Consider the following 22,997-nt stretch of genomic DNA (forward strand, 5'->3'; position numbering starts at 1 on the left):
TTAGTATATCAATGACTTGAGTCCTCAGTTTAAACTAAGATAATTCAATTTATTAGCAAAAAATGACTGCTAAAATGCTTTTTAAAATACATTTTTCACCTCTGTATTTTGTTCAGTGGGAACCAACAGCATTCACAAGCAAAATACTAAATTCGATTTACCTTTTAGAAACTTAAATTTCTTAAGAAGATCAGCACCTACAAAAGAGTCACAGAGGTACAAGAGGAGTCCACTGAAAAACACCCCTTCACAGTTGACATTGCTGGAGTGGGGTCTGGAGCTGATGTAGCATACAGCCACCTGGAATAATCAAGCAGAAGGAACATGAGTATTTCAGAAGTAAGCAAAGTGTCTGCACTAGCTGAATGAGTCAGTATCTTTTTAGCTATTTCAGGATAAGGTAAAGGAGATAAATTTTTCATTGAAACTTAAATGGGTTGGTTATTTAAGCTTTGCACCTCTTCTATTTAGTGTGTCAAGTTTTAACCTATTTAAAGCTTCTCTTATTTCTCATAATAAGGGACAGTTATGAAAGAGTTAATACTAAGAAAATAAGCCCCTCCATCTAAGCATGTTTACAAAATAAAAAAGCCACCTTCCACAGAAAGGCATAATGAGGAAAGATTAAATGTTTAGATTACCTTATTAATGAGAATTTAAAAATTTAAAAAGCTTTTCATTTACATATACTTAAATTTTTCAATTGGATAGAAGCTTCAAACTGCAGAATTAAATTTTTATGTCTATATGGCTTCCATGTGTTGAAGATAACTTCACAAAAATTAAAGGTAAGTGACTGAGATAGTTGGGAGACCTTGAGAACGATGGAATGGCTTAAAGTGTGGACCAGACTGCTTGGGTTCAAATACTGGTTCCTCTAGTAGCTATGTGACTGAGCAGTTTACTTCATTTCACCAAACCTCATCTTCCTTCTCTGTAGAGATGATAGTAGTACCTGATTCATAGGACTATTTTGTGAATTAATATAAAAACAGTATTCAGTAAATGTTAGCTACTGTTAGGGGTAGTGGTATTGGGATTTTGTTGTCCAACACCTAGAGCCCTGGATCCTGGGATGGAGGAATTGGGAGACCTGGGCTAGGCACTAACTTACATAGATACCATTAAAGGCATTATTACATTTGATGTAATAATGTAAGGTTCCTTCTACTTTGAAAACTCCACAACTCACATCCAACCCACAGTGTAGACTGTGAGAATGTAAAATGTTTACACCATTAAATTTAAAAAATCAGTTTCCAAAATTGAATACAGTTGGATTTCAGTCTTTAAAGATTGTCAATACATGCAAAGAAAAAAGCCAAGAAGGAAATGTAGTATATCGAAATGTTATTCCCACTACAAGTGATTTCATTTTCTAATTTTTACCTTTTATATTCTTTACAAGGAGGATATACTATTGAATAAAATAGAATATTAAAATACTAATAATCCTAAGGTAAAGCTTAATGGCAGAAGCCTTTTAAGTCCTGAAAAGGCTAGCAGTGGTTAGAAGCTTGAAGGTACAAGTTGCAAATTTAAAAAAAAATAAAACTGATAGAGAAATTGAGACAGAGGAGAAAGAAGGAAAAATAAGGAAATCATGGAAAAGTAGTTCAGGAGTGGAAATGACAGCTATAAAGGGCTCTGTGATACCCTAAATTGTTCAGCAATCATTCAGCTCCTTTTAAATGCCTACAGCAGTGGCTAAGGCATAGTGGGCCTCTGACTTAGGGAGAAAGATCATCACATGATTAAAATACCATCTGATACATGTTGTGATAGGGAGAAGCAAGCAACTGTTTCTGCCCGGCTGAGGTAGGCTTCTCAACACAACTGACCTCTGAGCTAAACTTTGTTCACTTATTGTGGAGAGGTGAAATGGGTATGGGGAGGGATGATTACCATTGCACCTTGTGTGAGCCTTTGCATAAATGAATGTTACAGGCTCCTTTTTGTTTAAGCTTTCAAATGGGAGCTAAAATGGAAAATAAATGGATGGAAGCAGGTAAAGCACAGAACTAGCCCACTCCCACTTTACCTCCGGTCCAATGTTAAGGTAGCAGTCAACAGCTAACACGGGACTCTTGAAGTTACGGATGGCTTTGGGGAAGAGTTTGTATGAGGCGTGCTGCAGGAACTTCTCCAGGAGAAACTGGGCAGGGGCTGCCAGTAATGTGTGTTCACTGTCGGGAGCACAGACATACTGAAGGGGCAAGATGGGTGCTAAGCTCTCTGACACCTGAAATCAGAGCCGAGATTATCATGGGAAATGTGTCTGTCACTGGATGAAATAGGCAAGGAAACTGCACTGCATCCTAGCAGTCCCCAAATAATAGTACAATAGTGACAAACACTAGGCTCAACTGTATCCCTGTCCTCCTCAGATTCTGAAATTTTTTTCACTTAGTACAGAACAGCACTATCATATCTAACATAATTTACACACAGCAAGAACAGGAGACAATGGAAAAGTAGGCTTCTTGGAAAAGTATTGCATTTAGCAAGTACATTGTGAGGATCAATAGGAAGCCTATTATAGTGCTTGGATGTGGATGGGATAAATCCCATCTCCTCACAACCGAGAGAAAAAAAGGCAAAGGTTTCTAAGCTCCACTAGGGAATCCATATGTTATAAATGATTAGATACCAATAAATCTCTTAAACAGAAAAGGGTAGGCCTGTGGAATTCACACACTTAACAGGTTCTGCTGTTATTTTTTAAATCATTTTTTATTTTTCAATTACAGTTGACACAGTTTCAGACATACACCCCAGTGATTAGACACATAATTTACTAACTGATCATCCCGAAAAATCTTGTACCTATCTGACACCATACAGTTATTAGAATATTAACTATATTCCCTATGCTGTGTTTTACATCCCTATGACTATTCTGTAATAACTTATTTGTACTTCTTAATTTGCTCACCTTTTTCATCCACCCCCCCTTCCCCTTCACATCTGGCAACCATGAAAATGTACTCTGTATCTATGAGTGTTTCTGTTCTTCTTGTTCCTTTATTTTTTTAAAAAAATACATTGATTTCAGAGAGAGGAAGGGAGAGAGAGAGAAAGAGAAACATCAATGATGAGAGAGGAGTCATTGATTGGCTGCCTCCTGCACACCCAACTGGGGATTGAGCCTGCAACCTAGGCATGTGCCCTGGCTGGGAATTGAACCTTGATCTCCTGGATCCTAGGTTGATGCTGAACCGCGGAGCTATGCCCAGCTGGACTATTTTGTTTTTTAAATTCAATGGTTGCTATGTACTTATTGCCATTTTATTCATGTTTTTTATCTTTTCCCTCTCCTTCTTAAAAAAGAACTTTTAACATTTCAGGTAATACTGGTTTATTGGCAACTCCTTTAGCTTTTTCTGCCTGGGAAGCTCTTCACATATATTGTCCTTAGATTCTAAATGACAGCTTTGCTGGGTAGAGTAATATTGGTTTGTAGGTCCTTGCTTTTAAATATTTCCTGCCACTGCCTTCTGGCCTGCAAAGTTTCTGTTGAGAAATCAGCTGACAGTCTTATGGGAGCTCCCTTGTAGATAACTGCTTTCTCTTGCTTTTCCTTTTGCATTTTAATTATGATGTATCTTGGTGTGGGCCTCTTTGGGTTCATTTTGTTTGGGACTCTGCTTCCTGGGTTTGTATGTCTGTTTCCTTCATCAGGTCAGGGAAGTTTTCCATCATTTTTAAAAATAGGTTTTCAACTGCTTGCGCACCCTTCTCCTTTTGGCACCCCCCATGATACTACTGGTATGTTTGTTGTCCCAGAGGCTCCCTACACTTTCATTTTTTTGGGTCCTTTTTCCCTTTAGATGTTCTAATTGGGTGTTTTCTGCTTTCTTAACCTCCAAATCCCTGATTTGATCCTCTGCTTCATCTACTCCACTGTTGATTCCCTGTATTCTTCATTTCAGTTAATGTATTCATTTCTGACTAGTTATTTTTCATGTTTTCTAGTTCTGTTTTTATGTTTCATATCTCTTTGTCAAAGTTCTCACTGAGATCATTGAGCATCCTTATAACCAGTGTTTTGAACTCTGTATCTAGTAAATTGTTTGTCTCCATTTGGTTTAGTTCTCTTTTTGGAGTTTTGTTCTGTTCTCTCATTTGGTACATGTTCCTTTGTCTTCTCATTTTGGCAGCCTCCCTGTGTTGGTTTCTGTGTATTAGGTAGAGCTGCTACGTCTCCCAGGATTTGTAGAGGGGCCTTACGCAGTAGATGTTCTATAGGGTCCGGTGGGACAGCATCCCTTATAACTCAAGCTAGGCACTCCAGGTATGACCCCATATGGGCTGTGTGCACCCTCCTGTTGTAGTTGAACCCTGATTGCTGTTGGCACATCAATGGGAGTGATTTACCCCCAGGCCAATCAGCTGCAAGGACTGGCTGTGATCACCAACCACCATGGAGGATCAGCTGTTTTGGGGCCCACCGCACAGAGCAGGACTTACTTCAGTGGGGCTCTGATACCCACTGAGTCCGCCCCTTGAAGTATTACTTGTGGAGATTGTTGGGTAGTGCTTCAATGTGGTCTGAAGCTGTCCACCCGCTGCGTTGGCTTTGGGGACTCCTGGGAGATGCAGCCAAAAACAGCCACTGCCTGTGTTCTGTCCAGTGCCACCCAGCATGAGCTACAAAGCAATCTGCAGATGGCTGCTACTTGTGCTGGGCTTGAAGGTGCCCAAGCGAGACCAAGCTGTAAACCGAAACTGGCTGCTGCTAATGCCAGGCCTGGGGCCACTTAGTGAGAGGTATTGGGTGCACAAGCCAGACGCTGTTTGAGAGATTTTAGAAAAGTCTGAAGCATGAGCCAAGACAGGCCATTTGAATGAAAAGCCACTGGAAACGGCTTGGGTGGGCCTGCAAGTTGGATGGGGCGGGCTCTCGGAATTACCAGGCAAAAAACAATGTAAGCCAGGTTGATGGAGACAGATACAGCACCTGCCTGCCAGCTGTGCGTGTGTGTGGGGATGTCTCATCAAAGGATAAATGGCCTCTGCCAGCACTTTTGTCTGGCAGAAAGCTGCCCCCTGCCCCCCGCTCCTCCCTGCCCCAGCTCTCACCCTAATGCCATATAATTCACTTCCTTCCTGTATGTCCCTGCACCATTTTAGCTGCTGTCCCAGTGCTGGAGCTCAGAGTGAGTGAGACCTAGTAAGTCCATGTGCAGGCCCTTTGAGAGGAACTGCCTGGGATTCCAGCAGCTCTTAGTCTTACTCAGCCATGATTCCTGCTAGTTTTTACAACCAGAAGTTATGGGGACTTCTCTTCCTGGCACTGGAACCCTGGGTTGGGGGGCCTGGTGTGGTGCCAGGACCCCTTGCTCCTCAGGGGGAGAACCTCCATAGCTGAGATATCGCTCCTGATTTTTATCCACCACATGTGGGTGTAGGACCAGCCCATTGTCTCTGCCCCTCCTACCAGTCTGATGTGGCTTCTTCCTTAAATCCCTAGTTGTAGAACTTCCATTCTGCTAGATTTCTGGTGGATCTGAATGATGGTGGTTCTGTAGTTTAGTTACAGTTCTGATGTGGTTGTGAAAGGAACCTATGCCACCATCTTGACTGGAAGTCTCTGGTCTGTTAGTTTCTTGACAAGCATCTTCATTTATATTTCTCATGTATTATATAAAGAATGTTAAAATGTTAACTTTGCCTATTTAAGAAGACAGAATGTTAAGTTGGAAGCTGAATCTTTGATGGAGTTGTTAAGCCTTAAATCTAAAGAGGTAATTTTGTTGAATTTTCAAATTTTATGTCTGGCTGCAGATGAGTCCTCTGGGGGGGGGGGGGACGAGACTGTGAATTTGGCAGTAAGTACTGACTCCCTTATGTTACCTCACTTCCTAATCAAGTGGAAAGTGCTTAATGCCAGCACCTAATAACAAAGGTATCAATAAGAAATTGTCTTAATTTCAACAGTAGAATCAAGCTTGCAAACTTACCATGATCTTTGGTTTAATGATAAAGTCCCTTTGCCCTCCAACCTGAATGTATTTCTTCATGAGACTGAAGTTATTAAAGCGGCAGATGAGCAGGCCACTGCTGTTTGTTCTCAAGTTAAAGTCAACATCTTCACAGAAATACCTAAATCATAATCACGAGAGGTTTCTTTGGCTACCTGTCACATCTCAACCATGATAATTACACACAGACAAATAGATGTGTGGCAGATGTTAAGAGACAGCCTCAAACAGAATCAACCTTGCCTTCTCAAAGTGCTGGCCCTCTTAACACTAGCCTGTGTGAAGCCCCAGATTTGGGAATTACAGCCATTAAATGAAGTAGGGGTGAGGTGACTTTGGTCCCAGACACTCCACAGGGCCTTAGGCATTCCTGAACCAAACTGGACTGCACATTCTATAGACCAAGACAGGAGTACATAGGTGCTACAAACAGGATGAAGCATCTGCCAAATTTAAAACAAGTGAAATAGCTAAAGAATATTCTGGTAGCTATAGGGCTAGGGGTTGACGTAACAGGGACTTTATGATCCCTGGCTTTTCTTCATTTGGCAGTCCCAGGTTTTCCAGGATATGGACATTCTTTATTCAGGAGGCAAGGCCAAGGTAAGCCTGCTCATTCCCATCTACTGGCTTTTCTCTATAGGATCCAGACCTCTGGTCTTACTAACATTTGGGAAAGTGATTGCCTTCTGAGTTCTGAGAATGAATGAAAAATTAACCTTCAGTGAGTTTATGGGTCCACACACTGATTGGTTATTGATTCAACAGTGTTGGTCCCCTGTTTTAGTTTTTGTTAAATAATGAGATTACCAAAATATGTTTTCTAAGCATTTTATATGGTAATACCTGTTAAGTAAAGGTTTGGGTCAGTTTGAGAGATGATGAAAGGACACTTTGGGGCTTGATTTCCCCACCTTTTTCCTTGTCCATATAAAGAGATTCTTAGTTTTCAATGAAAGAAACAGGAATAAAAAACATTTCAGAGGCTACAGCTGGACAGAGACAATGACTGGGATTACTTGCATCCAGGAGCCAGACTTACCTGTTGAAGTCATACTGCACATTCTGAGTCAAGTCTATGTTGAGGAGAATGAAGTCGTGCACGTGGCACCTGGAGAAGGGGGCCTTCAGATGCTGGGAAGTTAGCCTGCTGCTCCATTTCTGTATACCCAGGATTGCGTAGTGGATGATTTTTGGTGTCGCTTCAATGTGCTGTAAGACACTCTTCAAGGACACATTCTTACTGCAAACCCCTGCTTCCATGGGCTGGCTATAAAACGTAAAGTTAGTTTATGTAAGATATTAATAGATATTACTGAAGACAGGGTCACTTATGAAGGGCCAACACTACTGTACAGAATTAATATCTGTGAGATATAATTAGCTCATTTCCTTTCTATTAGCCTGGAATGGAGGAGGGTGTCAGGCCCAGTTTTCATGCTGCCCAACACTGCTAACTTTAGAAAACTGCCTCTGTGGGTGGGGTGTATCACTTTAAGTCTGAGAAAGAAATCCAGCTCCCGTTTCAAAGTGAATAATGAGCGGGGTTACCAAAGCGAAGTAGCCAGAGGTCAGAAGTATATTTCTAGTTCTGGTAATTATGGTATAATAAAGGAATATTTGAGAACTTCACTGTCTTCAAATCCACAGTGGAACAAAGACACAAAATCACAATGTTTGAGTTGGAAGGGCCTAGAGATCTGGCTCAATTTTTCAATGAGAGTGTTTATTGACATTTTGGGGCCATTTTTTGTGTTGGACTTTTCTAGTTTTAGTATTCCCTGATTCTCATGAATCAGTCACCACTGCCTCAGGAGGAAAACCACTGATTTTGGCCCAGCCATAACTTTATTGGTGATAGAATTGAGAGAAGTGAAAGGAATTCATCCAGATAACATAGAGCTGGGGCTAAAAAGCAGGTTTCCTGATTTAGAAGCCAGTAGATTTTCTAAGTAAGCCATACTTTAAACAGACTTATAGATAGCCAAAGCCATGATGCAGAAATAGTCCAGGAATTTAATGGCATACTGAATGTCTAAATTTTAAAAAAGGAGGCTAGTGAAGGTGGTCTCATGGATGATCTTTCTGCTCTGGAAAGCTATTCCTCTCATTTACTTCCATGCATAACTGCAGCCAAGGAAAGGATCTTCTCAGTAGCATGTTTCATATCCCCTAGGACTCCTTGGGAAGTACCACTACCTGGTCTGCTCCTGAACACTGTGAATGTTCCACAGGACACATGAGTCGTCCATCACAACAATGAAAGGCCAGACACACTGTCGTTTAATTCCCAGTTCTTCCAGGCGGTTCCTCTCCAGTTCCAGGTTGTGATATGACAGCTCCTTAATGAGAAACCTGGCAGCACCTGGAAGGCAACAACCACAGCTGCACATCCTTCACTCAGGCTTGGCCAAAACGCCATAGAGAACTCACTCTCCACAGGCATGCTTGTTCAAATGGTGACTACTGTAGGCAGGGCCAACTAAATGTTCAGAGCAAACTTTAGCATAAGAGTCATGGAGGAAGTCTTTTTAAAATGCAGATTCTTGGAGCCTATCACCAGAGATTCACGTTAGTAGGTCTGATGAGGGGACAGAAACCAGAGATGTCTTTGATAACACAGATGATTCATGAACTACACTTTGAGGAATACTGCAAGAATCCAGTTTCTCTTATAGGACAAAGGATGCCACATGGAGGAAACACTTATTACTGGTGAGTTCCTTAAAGCCATGAGAAGAGGCTCGCTTAGCCTCAGAAGCAGCCTCTCACATATCCTGCACCAGGGAACAGCCAGGGCCTGCAAATAGTGGGTATGCCACTTACACTAATGTGTCCCCTGCTTTAGATATCTTTAGGCAATTGGTAGCATTTTCTCGAAGATGATTCTGGAAACTGGCATCCTTTCCCTAAAACTTTTTTTTTTGCAAGCGGCTGTGTGGTACAGTGAGTAATAGAAAACACTAGAGCCAAGCTGCCTAGGTTTTAATCCTCATTCCACCACTTTCTAACTATAGCACTGAACAAATTAACTCCCCTGTACCTTGGCTTCTCCTATAAGGCAATGAAACATCTATTTTATCAAATTGTATGGTGCTCGGGATAGTGCCTAGCATGTGCTAAGTATTCAATGTATGTTAGCAATTAAGATGATTATCACCAGGCATTAGCCAAATCTTATGAGTGAGCCACTTTACAGTGAAAACAAAATGTAGATAATGAAATGAAGGGGCTAATAAAGCTATTAAGTCTATGGAGGAAGCAGGAAAACAGTTTGAATAGATCAAGGGAAATAGGATTTAGGAAAATATACCTTCCAAAAGCATCAATGTAACAGTTTGCATTCTCAACATAATAAGGATCATATATGAAAAGCCCACAGGTAACATCATACTCAGTGGTGAAAGACTAAAAGCTTTTCCTCTAAGATTAAGAATAAGATGAGGACCTCCACTTCAGTTTAACACGGTCCTGGAAATCACAGCCAGCATGATTAGGCAGAAAGAAATAAAAGGCATCCAAATCAGAAAGGAAGAAGTAAAAGTATCTTTGTTTGTAGGCAACATGATCTTGTATGTAGAAAACCCTAAAGATTACACACATACACAAAGCTACTAGATGTAATAAAGTGAGTCAGCAGATACAAAAACTCCCAAAAAGCAATTGTGTTTCTATAACAATAAAAGGGAAAAGAAGAAGACAATTCCATTTACAGTAGTAACAAAAAGAGTAAGATTAGGAATAAATGTTTAATCAAGGAGGCAAAAAGACTTATACACTGAAAAGCATAAAACATTGCAGAAAGAAATGACGACGCAAATAAATGGAAAGATATCCTATTTTCATGGATTGGAATATGTAATATTGTTAAGATGTTAATATTACCCAAAGCAGCCTACTGATTTAATACAATCCCTATCAAAATCTCAATTTTTTTCAAAAATAGGAAAGTCCATCTTTAAATTTATATGGAATCTCAAGGGACCCTGAGTAGCCAATACAATTTTGAAAAAGAACAAAGTTGGAGGTCTCTTGGCTGATTTCAAATTTACTACAAAACTATGGTAAAGCAATGTGGTAGTGGCATAAAGACAGACATTTAGATAAATGGAATAAAAATACTGAGCCCAGCACTATACATAAGCCCAGCCTTGCATATATGGTCAAATGACTTTTGACAAAGGCACCAAGACCATTCAATGGGAAAAGAACAATCTCTTCAACAAATGGTGTTTGGGAAAGCTGGATATCCACATGCAAAAGAATGAAGTTGGACTCTTATCTTACACTATATAAAAAAATTAAAACGGGTCAAAGATTTAAATGCAAGAACCAAAACTATAAAACTCTTAGTAGAAAAAGGGGAAACTTGATGATGTTGGATTTGGCAATGACTTCTTGGATGTGATACCAAAAATCACAGGCAACAAAAGAAAAAACAGAAAACAACTCTGCAAAAATTTGAAACTTCTGTGCAAAGGACACAACCATGAAAAGGCAACCTACAGATTGGGAGAAAAATATTTACAAACCATATATCTAATGAGAGGTTAATACCCAGAATATATAAAGAACAAGTCAACACCCCCAAAAATCAACCTGATTAAAAAAATGGGCAAAGCACTATGAATAGATTCTCCAAAGAAAATATACAAATAGCCAAAATGCACATGAAAAGATACATGACATCACTAATAATTAGAGAAATGCAAACCAAATCACAATAAGATCCACCTCACATCCATTAGGATGGCTACTATCAAAACAAAAAGTGTTGGTGAAGACATGGAAAAACTGGAACCATTTTGCACTGTTGGTAGGAATGTAAAATATACAGGCATTATGGACAATAATATACTAATTCCTCAAAAAATTAAAAATGGAATTATATGATTCAGCAATTTCACTTCTGGATATATCCAAAAGAACTGAAAACAGGATCTTGAAGAGAGATTTGTACACCCATGTTCATAGCAGCATTATTCACAGTAGCTGAAAGGTGGGGTGCAACCCAAGTGTCCATTGATGGATGAATGGGTAAGGAAAGTATGTAGATACACAATGGAATATTATTCAGCCTTAAAAAGGAATTAATGGTACTGAGATTCAGTTTTGCCAGATGAACAGAGTTCTGGAGATTGGTTGCACAACCGTGAATATACTGAACACTGCTAATCTGTACACTTAAAAATGGCTGAGATGGTAAGTTTTATGTTATATGTTTCTTACCACAAGTAAAATATTTAAAAATAATTAGCATTTATTTCATTTGCATATATATTGGCTTCTCTCTCTCCAAATTTGCAAAACTGGCACTAAAGAAATTCAGGCAGATCTAGGATGAGGAAACTTTTTCACCTAAAGGTCAGTAAGGCACAAAAGAAGGTAATTTGAAGGTCATATTCATATAGACAAAGATTTTAGTTAGTTTGGGGATATGTGGTTTGGGGGAGGAGAAAGGACCAAAAATATGTAAAAGTCTTAATTCATTTGATATGAAGTGATAAACATGGAGAATAAACCTGCATCAAAATAATAAACCAGTTTTTAAAAATACTTTAATCCCATATTAAGGCTAAGGTTTAAGGACGTGAAAAGGAATGGAAAGGAGAAAGACATGAAGAGACCTAAGAAGGAAAGGAGAGAGGAACAGTTCGAGGGAGAGACAAGTGGGAGGAGAAGGGCAAGTGAGAAGCTTCTCGGGCCTCATCTGCTGTTCACTCCAGCTCTGGGCTGCATGTTCTGACTTCCCTCTAAAAGTGTTGATTAGCAGCTCTTGATCCACAGCCCTTCTGGGCCTGCACTAGGTCAGATACCCACAGAAGCGGGTGAGAAAAACGATTAAGAACTACGATGGAGAAGTGGCCAGACAGTACTGCTCTAAACCATTGGTCCAGCTGGAGGTCTCCTGCCCGAGTCAGATAAATGAAGGCATTCTAGACCTCTCCAGTGCCTCCACAGCTCTGTCCACACTCAACAACATGTGCCCCTCCCCTTGGAGAAATCAACCCATTGCTCTTAAACCCTGTGAGGGAAAGCAGGAAAGATTTCTTCAGGCACTTTTAAGATGACTCAGCCACAATTCCCAGTTGTGCAGAACCCTCTAGAACTTGCCATGTGCCTTTAAGATGATTAGCAATGTCTTGGGGACCCCTCCAGATGCCTCCAGACCCGAGTGAACTATTACCTCTCCCGTCCTCAGACCATCCTCACTGTTACATTTCTGCTGCTGGTGTGCCCAGCCCAGGAACATCTACACTTCAAGCCCTTCCCACGGTCCTCAATATACCAAGTGACTCCTTTAGTGACTAGCACTCAGAGGTTAAAAGTTCTGCAAAACTGCAGATAAAGGAAAAATTAACATTTAAAGAGGAGGAAAAAGGCCTTTGGTCAGGAGGGCAGGACACTTTCCAGAGGCAGGGGGAACCTTTGAAAGTTTCACGCCCAGGGAATGAAGCTTGGTTTACCGTTCAGCACTTCTCCCTATCCCAGGGGTGGGGGTGGGGGTGGGGGTGCTTACCCACGCCTGCATTATTGAACGTGCCGGGAAGTACCAGCATGATGTGGTTGGGCCAGTACTTGCGATACAGCGGCATCTCGTATTCTTTGACCACCAGAAGATGCAGGTGGCTTATGCCCTCCATGGCGTGAAAGAGGTTTAGGAGTCCATGCTCGTGGCGGCCACTGGAAGGAGTGAAAATAGGGCTCTTGACCGCATTCAGATTCTGTTGAAAGAAAAAAAAACAAAAACAAAAACCAGAGACCAAAAAGGGAAATTAAAACCCTTAGATTTGAGTAGCTTAGAGAACCTGATATAGTACCTGAGGCCTGTCAGTCCTTGTGTCCAGACACTTATCACCCACCTTGTCTGAAACCAGGGGCAGCCGCATGCTCTCCAGGTGTTTGCCCTGCTTGCTGAAGACAAAATGACTCTCTTTGGATTTGGGAATGATGAAATAGAGCTGCACCTCTTCTCCCAGCATAGAGGAAGAGAACGTGAATGCGTGAAGGGTGGAGTCAGACATCTACATTTGCCAAGAAAGAAAAGGAATGTAAGCTCACAGGTGGCAGACTTTAAGGCTGCTTGTTAAGGCTGTTATTGAGAGAAGCAAACTTCACCTGCCACAGGCCCTGGCTGTGTGTGCAGCATGGAAAGGGTTGGAAAGGCAAACACTTCACCTTTTAGTTGCTGCCGCTGACCTGAGTGCCAAGCACCTTGCCCCTACACGGCCTCTCCAGGGGTGCCTCGGCACTGTCTGCAGTCCTCATGTTCTTAGAACCACTACTGCTCAGTTTTATGCAAAGGTTAAATACACCTATGCAAGTCTTGCAATAAAAACTTTCCCAAAGGTGCCCAGTTCTAGGGGGAAAACACTTCTCTGTGGGTCAGGTCAAATGAGTATTTTTCTAAGTACAATATCGGGACTGGTATCATTAAAAATGCCTCTGTGGCCCCGTCTTTCCTGGCTATGGTGGAAGCTGAAGAGGTTGGAACAGTCCTTTAGTCTAGAAGTCTGGCTTCCAGGAGAAACCATTTGACTCACTGAAGCCAAATATAAATCTAACCTATTTTTTAAGCTGCGGCAAAGTTCACGTGCTCTCTCAGTAACCCATCGCAGTGAATCATCACATGAAGGCCTTCACGTGCTTTACAATTCTGACAGTATTTGGCCTAATGAAGGATAGCATCGATTTTTCAGCAGCAACTAGAATCCAGGTAGGTCTCCCAAAAGTTTTCTCCTAAATACTACATTTCATAGAAAAACAATATTGTAATTCTTCTCTTAAATTCTAGTTCATTCTGCCTCACAAGTGTGGGGATATATTATTTAAGCGAGTACTGTAGTCACACAGAACCTACATAAATAGAGGGTTTTAATAAAGAAAATTTCTAAAAACCTATGATTTTATAGATCAGGGGACCTGAATCTTCTATATTCTGTAATGCATAGTGGGCTTATTTCAAACTAGCTCACCAAAAGTTTTCACTGACACCAAGTACTCAAGTGAGACCACAAAGGTAAATTGTATTAGAAGGGCAGAGTGATCAATCCAGTTTTGCAGTATGTATCCCTTCTAGTTCCCTGTGGGGAAAAGGTGAAGACCTGGTCCTTGACAGCAGAAGCAAGTTTGGGGACATCCAACAGCATATCCTAGAAGAAGGAATAGCTGTTCTAGGGGTTCTGAGCCAAGTAATAAAAATCAAGCGGCCCGGCCAGGCATGGCTCAGCGGTTGAGCATCGACCTAGGATCCAGGCTATCAGGGTTTGATTCCCAGTCAGAGCACATGCCCAGTTGCAGGCTCAAACCCCAGTCGGGGGCGTGGAGGAGGCAGCAGATCAATGACTCATCATTGATGTTTCTGTCTCTCTCTCTCCCCCTCTCCTTTCCTCTCTCTGAAATCAATAAAGATAAAAAAAACAAAAACAAAAAACTTCATTGTGAAGCCTGGGACTGGCTCTTTCTCCTTAAAAAAAAAAATCAAAAATCAAGCAGATAAAGTAGGGGAAAGCAATACAGAGCTTATCCCCCCAACAGGCACTGGATGCTACTCTCAATTGCTACCTTTCCCACCATTTGTGCTTAAAGAAAGATGCTCTGGCAGAAAACAAGCCAAATACTATGGGGTACTGGCTCACCTTCTGTGTTCCCACCTTTCAGTTCTTTCTAAATAAAAGAGCAAACACTGACTATTCTGTATGCCTAGTGGTCAAAACCATCACACGCTAGAGTAAGGATATGCCCAGGTTGGTGCAAATCAATAAACTTGTTTACAGCTTAAAGGGCACACCCTAAGAATTTGTTAGATAATAGCACCATTTTCATCAATCCAAAAGGGATTTCACTAACTACACCATAATACACAGTTTTTTCAGGGTCAGTTTTTTTCATGGTCTCAGACACATGTAAACATTTTGATGAAGTGACTTAAGACACTAAAACGGTTTCTCTCTCTTACCACCCCCCAATCCTAAAAAGCTCAAAGTAATTTTGTTTCATGCATCTTGCTCACAAAGAGTGGCTCCATTTCATAAATAAGCTATCCTTTGACTAGGGACTGAAACGGGGAGTTGTATTTGTCATCCCTCATACACAAAATCACGTTGGGTAACAGAGGCAATGGCACAGGGCTGCACCTGGGAGGCGGAGGTGAAGTCCATGTACTGGTGGCACTGCTCGCAGTGGTGGAAGGTATTGTAGGCCGCGTATTTGGTCAGCATCATAGACACAGTTTCTCGTTTCCTGGGCTCTTCATTTTTGGAGTCCTTTATTGCTTCTGTGTATAAAGGGGCAGAAAACCTTCCCATGATATGCATGAAGCCCCTGTGCCTGGGAGAAAGCCCCCAACTCCCTGAAAGGGGTTTTCCAAGCATTCTATAATTTATGCTCTGAGAGGTAGGTATGAAAATTAAAAGGTGATATGTATGTGTATGAAAAGAAAAGCAGAGAGGAGAATTAAGTTGCTCTCAAAGATTAAACTGCCCCAGGGCTCCTGCCTGATTTAGGTTCCCCTTGACCTTCAGAGGAGATAAGCCTGGCTCCGCTTGCACTGACCTTGTTTGATCCCTGCTAACTTCTCAGTGTATACCAGGCTCATCAGACTGTACTTGGGATCATGCACGCTGATGTCAAAGGACATTTTACTGAAGCTCTCGATGTCAGGCCAGGGCTCTCCCTCGGACTGGCTCACTCCGCTGCTTTCGCTGTGATCTAGGACAAGAAAGAAAATGTGCAGAGCAGGCAGATGGCTCAGCCTCCCTCCCAAGTGTCAGGGACAGAATGTTTTACAAAATATAAAGCTCAGATGGGTGGACAAAGGCACTTCTGGAAAATGAGCTCCCATGTCCCAAGGTGGAGGGAACCGGAACTGTCTCTTCATACCCATGCTGGGAGGGACGCTTGCCCAGACTGGCCCCCAGCATTAGCCTCTACACACCTAGTCCACAAACTCCCACGTCTATGAGATCAACTAGTCTCCCACCCGAGCTCTTCAAATTGCCTTAAAAGCTTGTTTAATTTTGGATGATCTAAGTTCTTAGAGTTTTAGTTGTGGGGCTTTCAGACACTGACAGCCTATGAGACTTTAGGGATGCGCTGAGCAAGGTTCCCAATGTTTGCTTCATATCAGAATCACGGGGAAGCTGTAAAAATCCCTGTGCTTGGGCTACACACCCTCCCAACTCCTTTATTACCAGGCACCTGTTAGGGGGCTTAAAGCTCCTTACTCAGTTATGTAGTCAAGGTTGAGAGCCAGTAGCCCTGGGTGTGAATTCAGATTCTGCCCCTTACTACTCACACCTGCAGGCACCGACCTTAACTCTCAGGGTTCCCTGATTGCTGTAAGGGTTCCACATGGTGTGTTTAAAGTGCTGATTCTGGCAGGCACGTCGTGGGTATGCAACAGATGATATTTATTATTATTAACATCTGTAAAAAAGCTTGACAACTTTCAAAAGGAGAAAGGAAGAAACTTTTAAAAAGCCGACAGATTAGAAGTACAGCTCTTATCTTTTTAACACAATACTATTTATATCCCTGAGCTGACGTTTGCATTTTATTTAAAATCTAAAGCTTATTCTAGTTTTTTTAAAAAGGTGTCACTGTGCCTCTCCAGAGCACCGTCACATTCATCACACTGAATTGAGGGAGAAGGAATGAAGCCAAACTACGAAGGCCAGGCTTGTGGGTCACGGGCTTTGTAGACTGTCTCACAGCTCATAGCACAGATTCGGGGTTTGAGGAGAAAATTAAAGGTGCCACGGGGTCTTGTGGGAAAGTTGGTGGGATGGAGGGTCCCTCACACCTGGTCTGCTTGACTATGCCTTTGCCCTCTTGGTCCCAGCCCCCTCTAGGCGGACAAGGGTATTTTGAGGCCAACAGACAGCTCTAGGTCTCTTCTGTGGTGGGCCTGGTGCAGCTCAGTTGGGGACACAAACAAGGAGCTGCTGGTGGGAAGACGAGACTGTGTGTGTGTGTGTCTGGAATCATGCATGTGAGCTGGTAAGGAATGGGGCCAAAGCGATGTAAGAAGTGGTTCAATATGGCTGATTTTACCTAGTCTCGCTCTGGACTAAACTAGTCCCTTGGGCTTGTCACAGAACAGGTCAACTATTTAGGAAAAGGAAGTGAGGGAAGATTTCCAAGGCTAATCTGATAGAAGACGCCAAGGCCTCTCCCTTTTTCTGGCTTGAGCAGAACTTCTACCTGATTACCTCTACTAACCTCCAGTGCTCCCCCCTCCAACCCCGTTTCCCTCCAGCACAGTCAATTGTTCTGAGATTCGAAACCACAGATTTGAGGCCACGCTGTCCTCAGCCAGAGACCGTGCTGGCTGACCCCTGCTCACACCCACTTTCTGGCCATGCAGGGTGGGGCTGTCCTACAGCGGACAGCTGGGGAAGGGCGCACAGGATGGGGAGGGCTAGGAATGATCTTACTGAAAACCAGCCCCGCAGCCTTGTTAGGCACTAGCCCCTGCAAGTCACTGCAAATGTGAAGGGGTTTGTTTATGGCTCAAGGTTCTGTTCTGCACATAGAAGTTTTCATTTCATGAGAGTAATTAATCCATGTACCTTCACTCAGAGCCTGTGGTTAACATAGAAAATATACTGACTCACCAGCAAAGGCCTAGTATCCAGAATATAAAACGTGCCCAGACCATTAAGCACAGCACCACAATCGAATTTTAAACCTGAATGATTTAACCACCTCAGCAATTAATCAGCCAAACAGGGCTTCATAAAACACCTTTTTGCCCAGCGTCTGCCTGCACCTTGAGAGGGGGAGGCCAAAAGATGGAGACGACTCCACTCCTCGCCACAAGAGCCACAGTTTATTTATACCCACTTGCTGGCAGGTTCCCTTTAACCTCACAGGATCCCTGCTCACCGGGTCTAGGAGAAGCCCCAGAAGGCAAAGAAAACTCTGTTTTGGTGCTAATACCCCACGTCTCACACCTGCCCGCCGGCTCGGAGCGCACCTGTGTTGATCTCGCCCTCGTCATACACGTCCACCTCCAGGAGCCTGATGAGCATGCGGAAGAGGATCCTAAGGAACTGCAGATAGGAGCCCGTCTTCCCCACCTGGTGGAAACAGTTTTAATCGGGGGGAGGGAAGGAAAAGAGGTTTCATACTTGGGCCCCTCCATGCGTCCTGCTCAGAGAGCCCTGAGAGAGGTCCTCGCCGCTCTGGGTCACACTCCCCCGAGAGCTTCCCTGGCTCCTTTCCTTCTTGGGGACCCCAGCCCCGGCCTACCTGGGGGGGCCCGGTCAGCAGCAGCCGCCGGGGGTGGCAGGCCCGGGCGCCGGAGCCGGGGTCGGGCTGGTTGCTGTGGTCGGCGTGGTGCTGCCGAGCCGAGGTCCACTGCCTGTAGTAGAGCGACTGCTCCTCGCTGCTCATGTCCCGGTGCAGGAGCGGCCGCAGGGAGCTCACCCAGGCCACGTCGGCGTGGGGCAGCAGGGAAGAGGAGGCGGGCAGCTTGCCCCCCCTCTGGGAGCCCAGGAGGCTGTAGGCCGCTTTGGATAGGATCACTGTTGGGGGGAGGGCAGTGTGCAGACCCCTGCAACCTTGGACAGCCCCGCCGGGCCACGCGAGGGCCCGGGGACCTGAGGAGGAGGAGGAGGAGGACGAAGGCTTGGAGGTGGTGCTGCTCGCCATCTGGGGGCCCAGGGAATCACACTCCTGCTTCAGGGTCTCCCCAGCTCCCGCTGTGCCTGCGGAGACCCCTTCCTCCAGCCCCCCGCTGTTGGCTGGGCTCTGGAAGCTGGGGGTCAGGGGCTGCTTCTGGGACTTGTCCGCGGTGCTGGAAGAGCTCACCCCATTCTCCATGATGGAGCCTGAAACAGGACGGACAGAGCCCACCCTGTACCCACCCGGTCACCGATGCTGAGGTGTGCTCCCCGGGCTCCCGGCACCTCTGGGAAGAAGGGAAGGGCCAGGAAGCCAGGCTCTGTGCACCAGCTCCAGAAACTATGCCAGAAATCCTCCCCTTGCCCTCCCTCCGCATGCTTCTCCCCGATTCCCTGCCCTGGCTCAGGGTGGGATTGGCCAACGGGAGACACCAGCCGGAAGCCGGTTATGTATTCCCCGGCTCTCCCCCTGCAGGGTCTCCCCTGCAGGGTTTCTCTGTGACGGCTGTGGCCACGTCACGCTGGCTCCTCTGGCTTCTTCAGGCCCAGCGGTGGTCAGAGCACCACATCTTTGTAAATAGTCCCATTATTAAACTTTCCTCAATTACCTCGTTTGGATATGCCATCTGATTCATTCCAGAACCCTGACCACTGCAGGCTCCACATTCAAGTCCTGCTCCAGTGGCACTCACCATCTTCTGGGGTCTGAGGACCTCCCGCTCCTGGCTGTGGACAACCTCCCAGGCGTCGGCCACGTCCATGGAGGCCCACACCAGAGTGGGGAGTGTCTCCGTGCAAAGGACGATGGAAGACATGATCTCCCAGTGAGGTGCTGCTCTCACCCAGAGATCCCCACACATTTGGCCAATTCACTGCAAACGTGTTTTCCCCTTAATAAGGCAGCCACTCTTTGGTTTGAGGACAAACCCAAAGCTCATTACATTGAGGACCGAAGGCCCTCTCTGTGCTCAGATCGGTGCTTCCCAGGCATGTTGGTCAAACCCCACCCTGGGGAGATTCTAGATAAACAGCCAGTAACTGGAGGTTATTGAAACCAAGTCACTCCACTTGCTCATCTGACTTCTGCGTCTTTCCATCTTGTATGAGAACGTGCCTTTCTCTCATGGCCCGGCCTTCAGAGTCCACGTGCCTGTGCACTTCGCGCAGTGAGCCTTCCTGAGGACCCTCGGTGTCCGCCCGAGGCTCAGGGACGTGTGCTCAGTGTTGTGCGCACAGCCTGCACGTTAGGTTGTCCTTGAAGGGAGGGAAACTAAGTAGCGGAAGGCAAACCATTACCTTTGTGGAGTGAATCAGAGCAAGGCCAAGACTATGTGAGCCTTGTGGGATGGCTCCGGCAGCCAGGGAAAGGAGGGGCCTGATTAAAGAGCCACAGGAAGGAAGGCGAAGTCCCCTGTTCCTCACCTCTCCCTCACTGATGCTGGTTTCCCAAAGCTCTAGAAGTGACATCCGTCCTCCCTCTGTTACCCTTTCCTACCCTCCGAACTTCTCACCCTTATTTTGAGGTGGTCTCAGAAGGAACCTGGGGAGCCTGGAGTGGGGGGAGGGGAGGTACAGCCCTGGTCCCTGCCTGTGGGGAGCAGCTGGGCCCACACAGTGGGACAGTCCTCATGCTCTTCCAGGCTGAGGGCTCACCATCGAAAGCCAGAAAACCCCACAGATAGTGGTCTCTTCAGTTTCCACAAGGAGCCATCTAACAAGGGCAGACAGACAGGATGAACAGAAAGATGTGTTGCTTTCAGACACGGAAAGGTGTGTGCGTGTGTGTGTGTGTCATAGTGACAGAAGACGGGAAACTGGAACAGAAGGAACATGGTTGGTGGTTACCTCTCATAGGGGCTTTTCACTTCTCTCTTCTCTACACTTTGTTACATGCTCCAAGTTTTCTATGTTAAGTTTTACTACTTTCATAGTCAGAAACAAATGGAAATACTGCTGCATTTGCTGTAATACAATTTATCAGAAGAAAATGCACGTGGACACCGTCATAGGCCAAGTAGTAATGCTGAAGAGGGGCTGGCAGGCTGCATGGTGGACCATCAGTCGGCCAGTGGCCCCACAGCAGCCTTCAGGATACAAACACTTGTCACTAAGTACTTAGAAAAGTCATTCCCCTATTCATTCGTTCATTCGTTCATTCATTCATTCATTCATTCATTCATTCATTCATTCATTCATTCAAACAAACACTTTCTGCCAGCCTAAGCCAACTAACACAAACTCCCAGCTTCAGGATCTGGAAGGAAAAGAGGGCCTCTGTGCATCAGATGAATAATATCCACAAGATAACTGGGGCAGAAGAGACTAGGGAAATGTGCAGACTAAGGTAGACAACACTTATTCACTCTATTTTAGCCTATTACCAAGCTCTCCATTAAATGTTTACCCAGAGAAGTATTTTGTGGCTGTTCAACAGTCATGCTTTCTATGTATCTCTCCCAGGGCTCTGAGGTCTGGATGGGACGCCTGAGTCACCAGAGGCTGCTCTGAAAGCCTTGAGGGGTGTCAGTAGATGCCTCTGCCTTCCATACGCCCACCCACCTCCTCACTCCTGTCCCTCATCCCTGGAAAGAGAAAGGGGAGTACTGACCTGAGGTTCCAGTGACGGCACTGCTGTTGCTCTGGGGCCTCTCCAGATCGATCAGCAGCTCATCGGAGTCATTCTCGCTCATGGTGGCTCTCTCCTGCTCCTTCCCACTAAGGTCCAGGGCAACCGTGGACCCCCGGATGACCTCTTTTGAGACATAGCAGCACGCCAGGCCCACCTCCTGCTCCAGGGCCGTGCGAGTTAAATAGCTTGAATCAATTAACCGGAGGTCACAGTACTTCAAAGATCTGCACAAAAGCAATGATGTTTTTGGTGAGTCCATCTGGCCATGAATGCAGTGTTGGTGTATGCCCCGATGGCTGGATGCATCCCAGCAGGTAAAGTGATGGGCTTCAATGCCAGGTCATCCTTGTTTTAAACCTCAGCTCTGTCACCTCCTCGCTTGTCCTAGTCACTTCATTTTATCCAAGTGTAAAACGGAGTAACAGTGCCTGGCTAATACGATTATTGTAAGGAACGAATGTCAGGACACATGTAAGGCATTTACGGCAATACCTGGCACAGTAAACATTCAATTAATGCTATTATTATTGTTGTTGCCTTCCAATCTGTAGGCCTCAGGTCCTTGAAGGGGCTGGGGAAAGCAGATTAAGAGACTTCATAAAAAAAAAAAAAAATCCTGGTTTTGGTGGATGCTTTTGCTCTCTGCCCTGCTTTAATGAACAAACATTTCTCAACTGTGGCTATCTTCCGTTCCCACAATTGCTAGGTGATCTCTGGAAAGTCAAAAGAAGGAATCAAGGAAGGCTATATTTCTTATATCCCTGAGAAAAAATTCTCGCCTCACTTGCCAAATGAATGAGATCAAGCATTAGCCAACTTTTAACCATCAGCTCAGCTGGGAAACTAATAAAAAATGAGAAGTAATTATTCACATTGTACCTGGGAAAGGTTTCTCCAAGAGGGTCTTTGCCAGTTAATATCACAATACAAGGCAGACCTTCTAAATCTTGGTATGTCCGAGGGATCCATTCTTCCAGTTCATTTCCTCTCCAGGTCTGTAGAAAGGGACCCATGTGATAAAATTAAAACCCCTTATTTAAGTTTCTACCTTTTTAACAATTTCTAGGTCCAGATTTTTTTTATACACATTTGTGTTTCCAAATGACTTCCAGTAAGTGTGTGTGTACATATTTTAATTGCTACTGAAAAGCACACATAAAACATTCTAGAAGAATGTGGCCTTTAGTTTTATCTCAATAGGACAAAGCAGGTGATCTTGGTATACTTCATGCATTAGCCACACATGTCAGAAAAACCATGTGAAATATCCCACAAACCTTACAAAAAAACCTTGTCAAAAGACCGGACTCGAGGCTCTAAACATACATTCTTCATATAATAAACAGATTCTTGGGGCTGACTGAAAAACACAGTTTCAGATGTGAATGACTAATAAGAGAATCTCAATGAAACTCCATGAAAATAGACATTTTCACCAAGAAAATAATGAAGTTAGCCACTCCTGATGTTTATTTTTCTTCTTTCTCCCTTTATTGATGTTCAAAATAACTGACAAGTAATAACTGGCTTATGGCCCCAAAAAGTCTCAAGAAGGCTAAAAATAGAACCAAACCTGGGCCAAGACAAAAACCTGTCCCTTCCTTAGAAAAGTGATGCAATTAGCTCATAACTTCACAAAGACTCTATTAAGCATCAACTTCTCATACATATTAACACACATGTACATATACACACAGACATTTATCTTTAATGAATGGAACATTAATCTTAAAAAAATATATCAATGAAATGGAA

At 44.1% G+C, this 22,997-nt stretch overlaps 1 protein-coding gene across 1 annotated transcript in view; it reads right to left on the reverse strand.

Annotated features, from left to right (window-relative positions):
• GREB1L (GREB1 like retinoic acid receptor coactivator) overlaps window positions 1-22,997 on the reverse strand; it is a 202,118-nt gene that overhangs the window by 3,530 nt on the left and 175,591 nt on the right. The window contains exons 22-34 of the mRNA XM_081150059.1: window positions 22,122-22,237; window positions 21,222-21,466; window positions 18,240-18,820; window positions 17,965-18,067; window positions 15,540-15,695; window positions 15,122-15,261; window positions 12,848-13,009; window positions 12,505-12,709; window positions 8,184-8,349; window positions 7,027-7,254; window positions 5,964-6,105; window positions 2,042-2,242; window positions 162-300 (exon numbers count right to left, since the gene is read on the reverse strand). Of these exons, the coding sequence (XP_081006185.1) occupies window positions 162-300; window positions 2,042-2,242; window positions 5,964-6,105; window positions 7,027-7,254; window positions 8,184-8,349; window positions 12,505-12,709; window positions 12,848-13,009; window positions 15,122-15,261; window positions 15,540-15,695; window positions 17,965-18,067; window positions 18,240-18,820; window positions 21,222-21,466; window positions 22,122-22,237 (2,584 nt within the window). The remainder of the gene's footprint in view (window positions 1-161; window positions 301-2,041; window positions 2,243-5,963; window positions 6,106-7,026; window positions 7,255-8,183; window positions 8,350-12,504; window positions 12,710-12,847; window positions 13,010-15,121; window positions 15,262-15,539; window positions 15,696-17,964; window positions 18,068-18,239; window positions 18,821-21,221; window positions 21,467-22,121; window positions 22,238-22,997) is intronic.

The sequence above is a fragment of the Miniopterus schreibersii genome (genome assembly GCF_964146895.1).
Source record: "Miniopterus schreibersii genome assembly, chromosome: 10".
NCBI classification, from domain to species: Eukaryota; Metazoa; Chordata; class Mammalia; order Chiroptera; family Miniopteridae; genus Miniopterus; species Miniopterus schreibersii.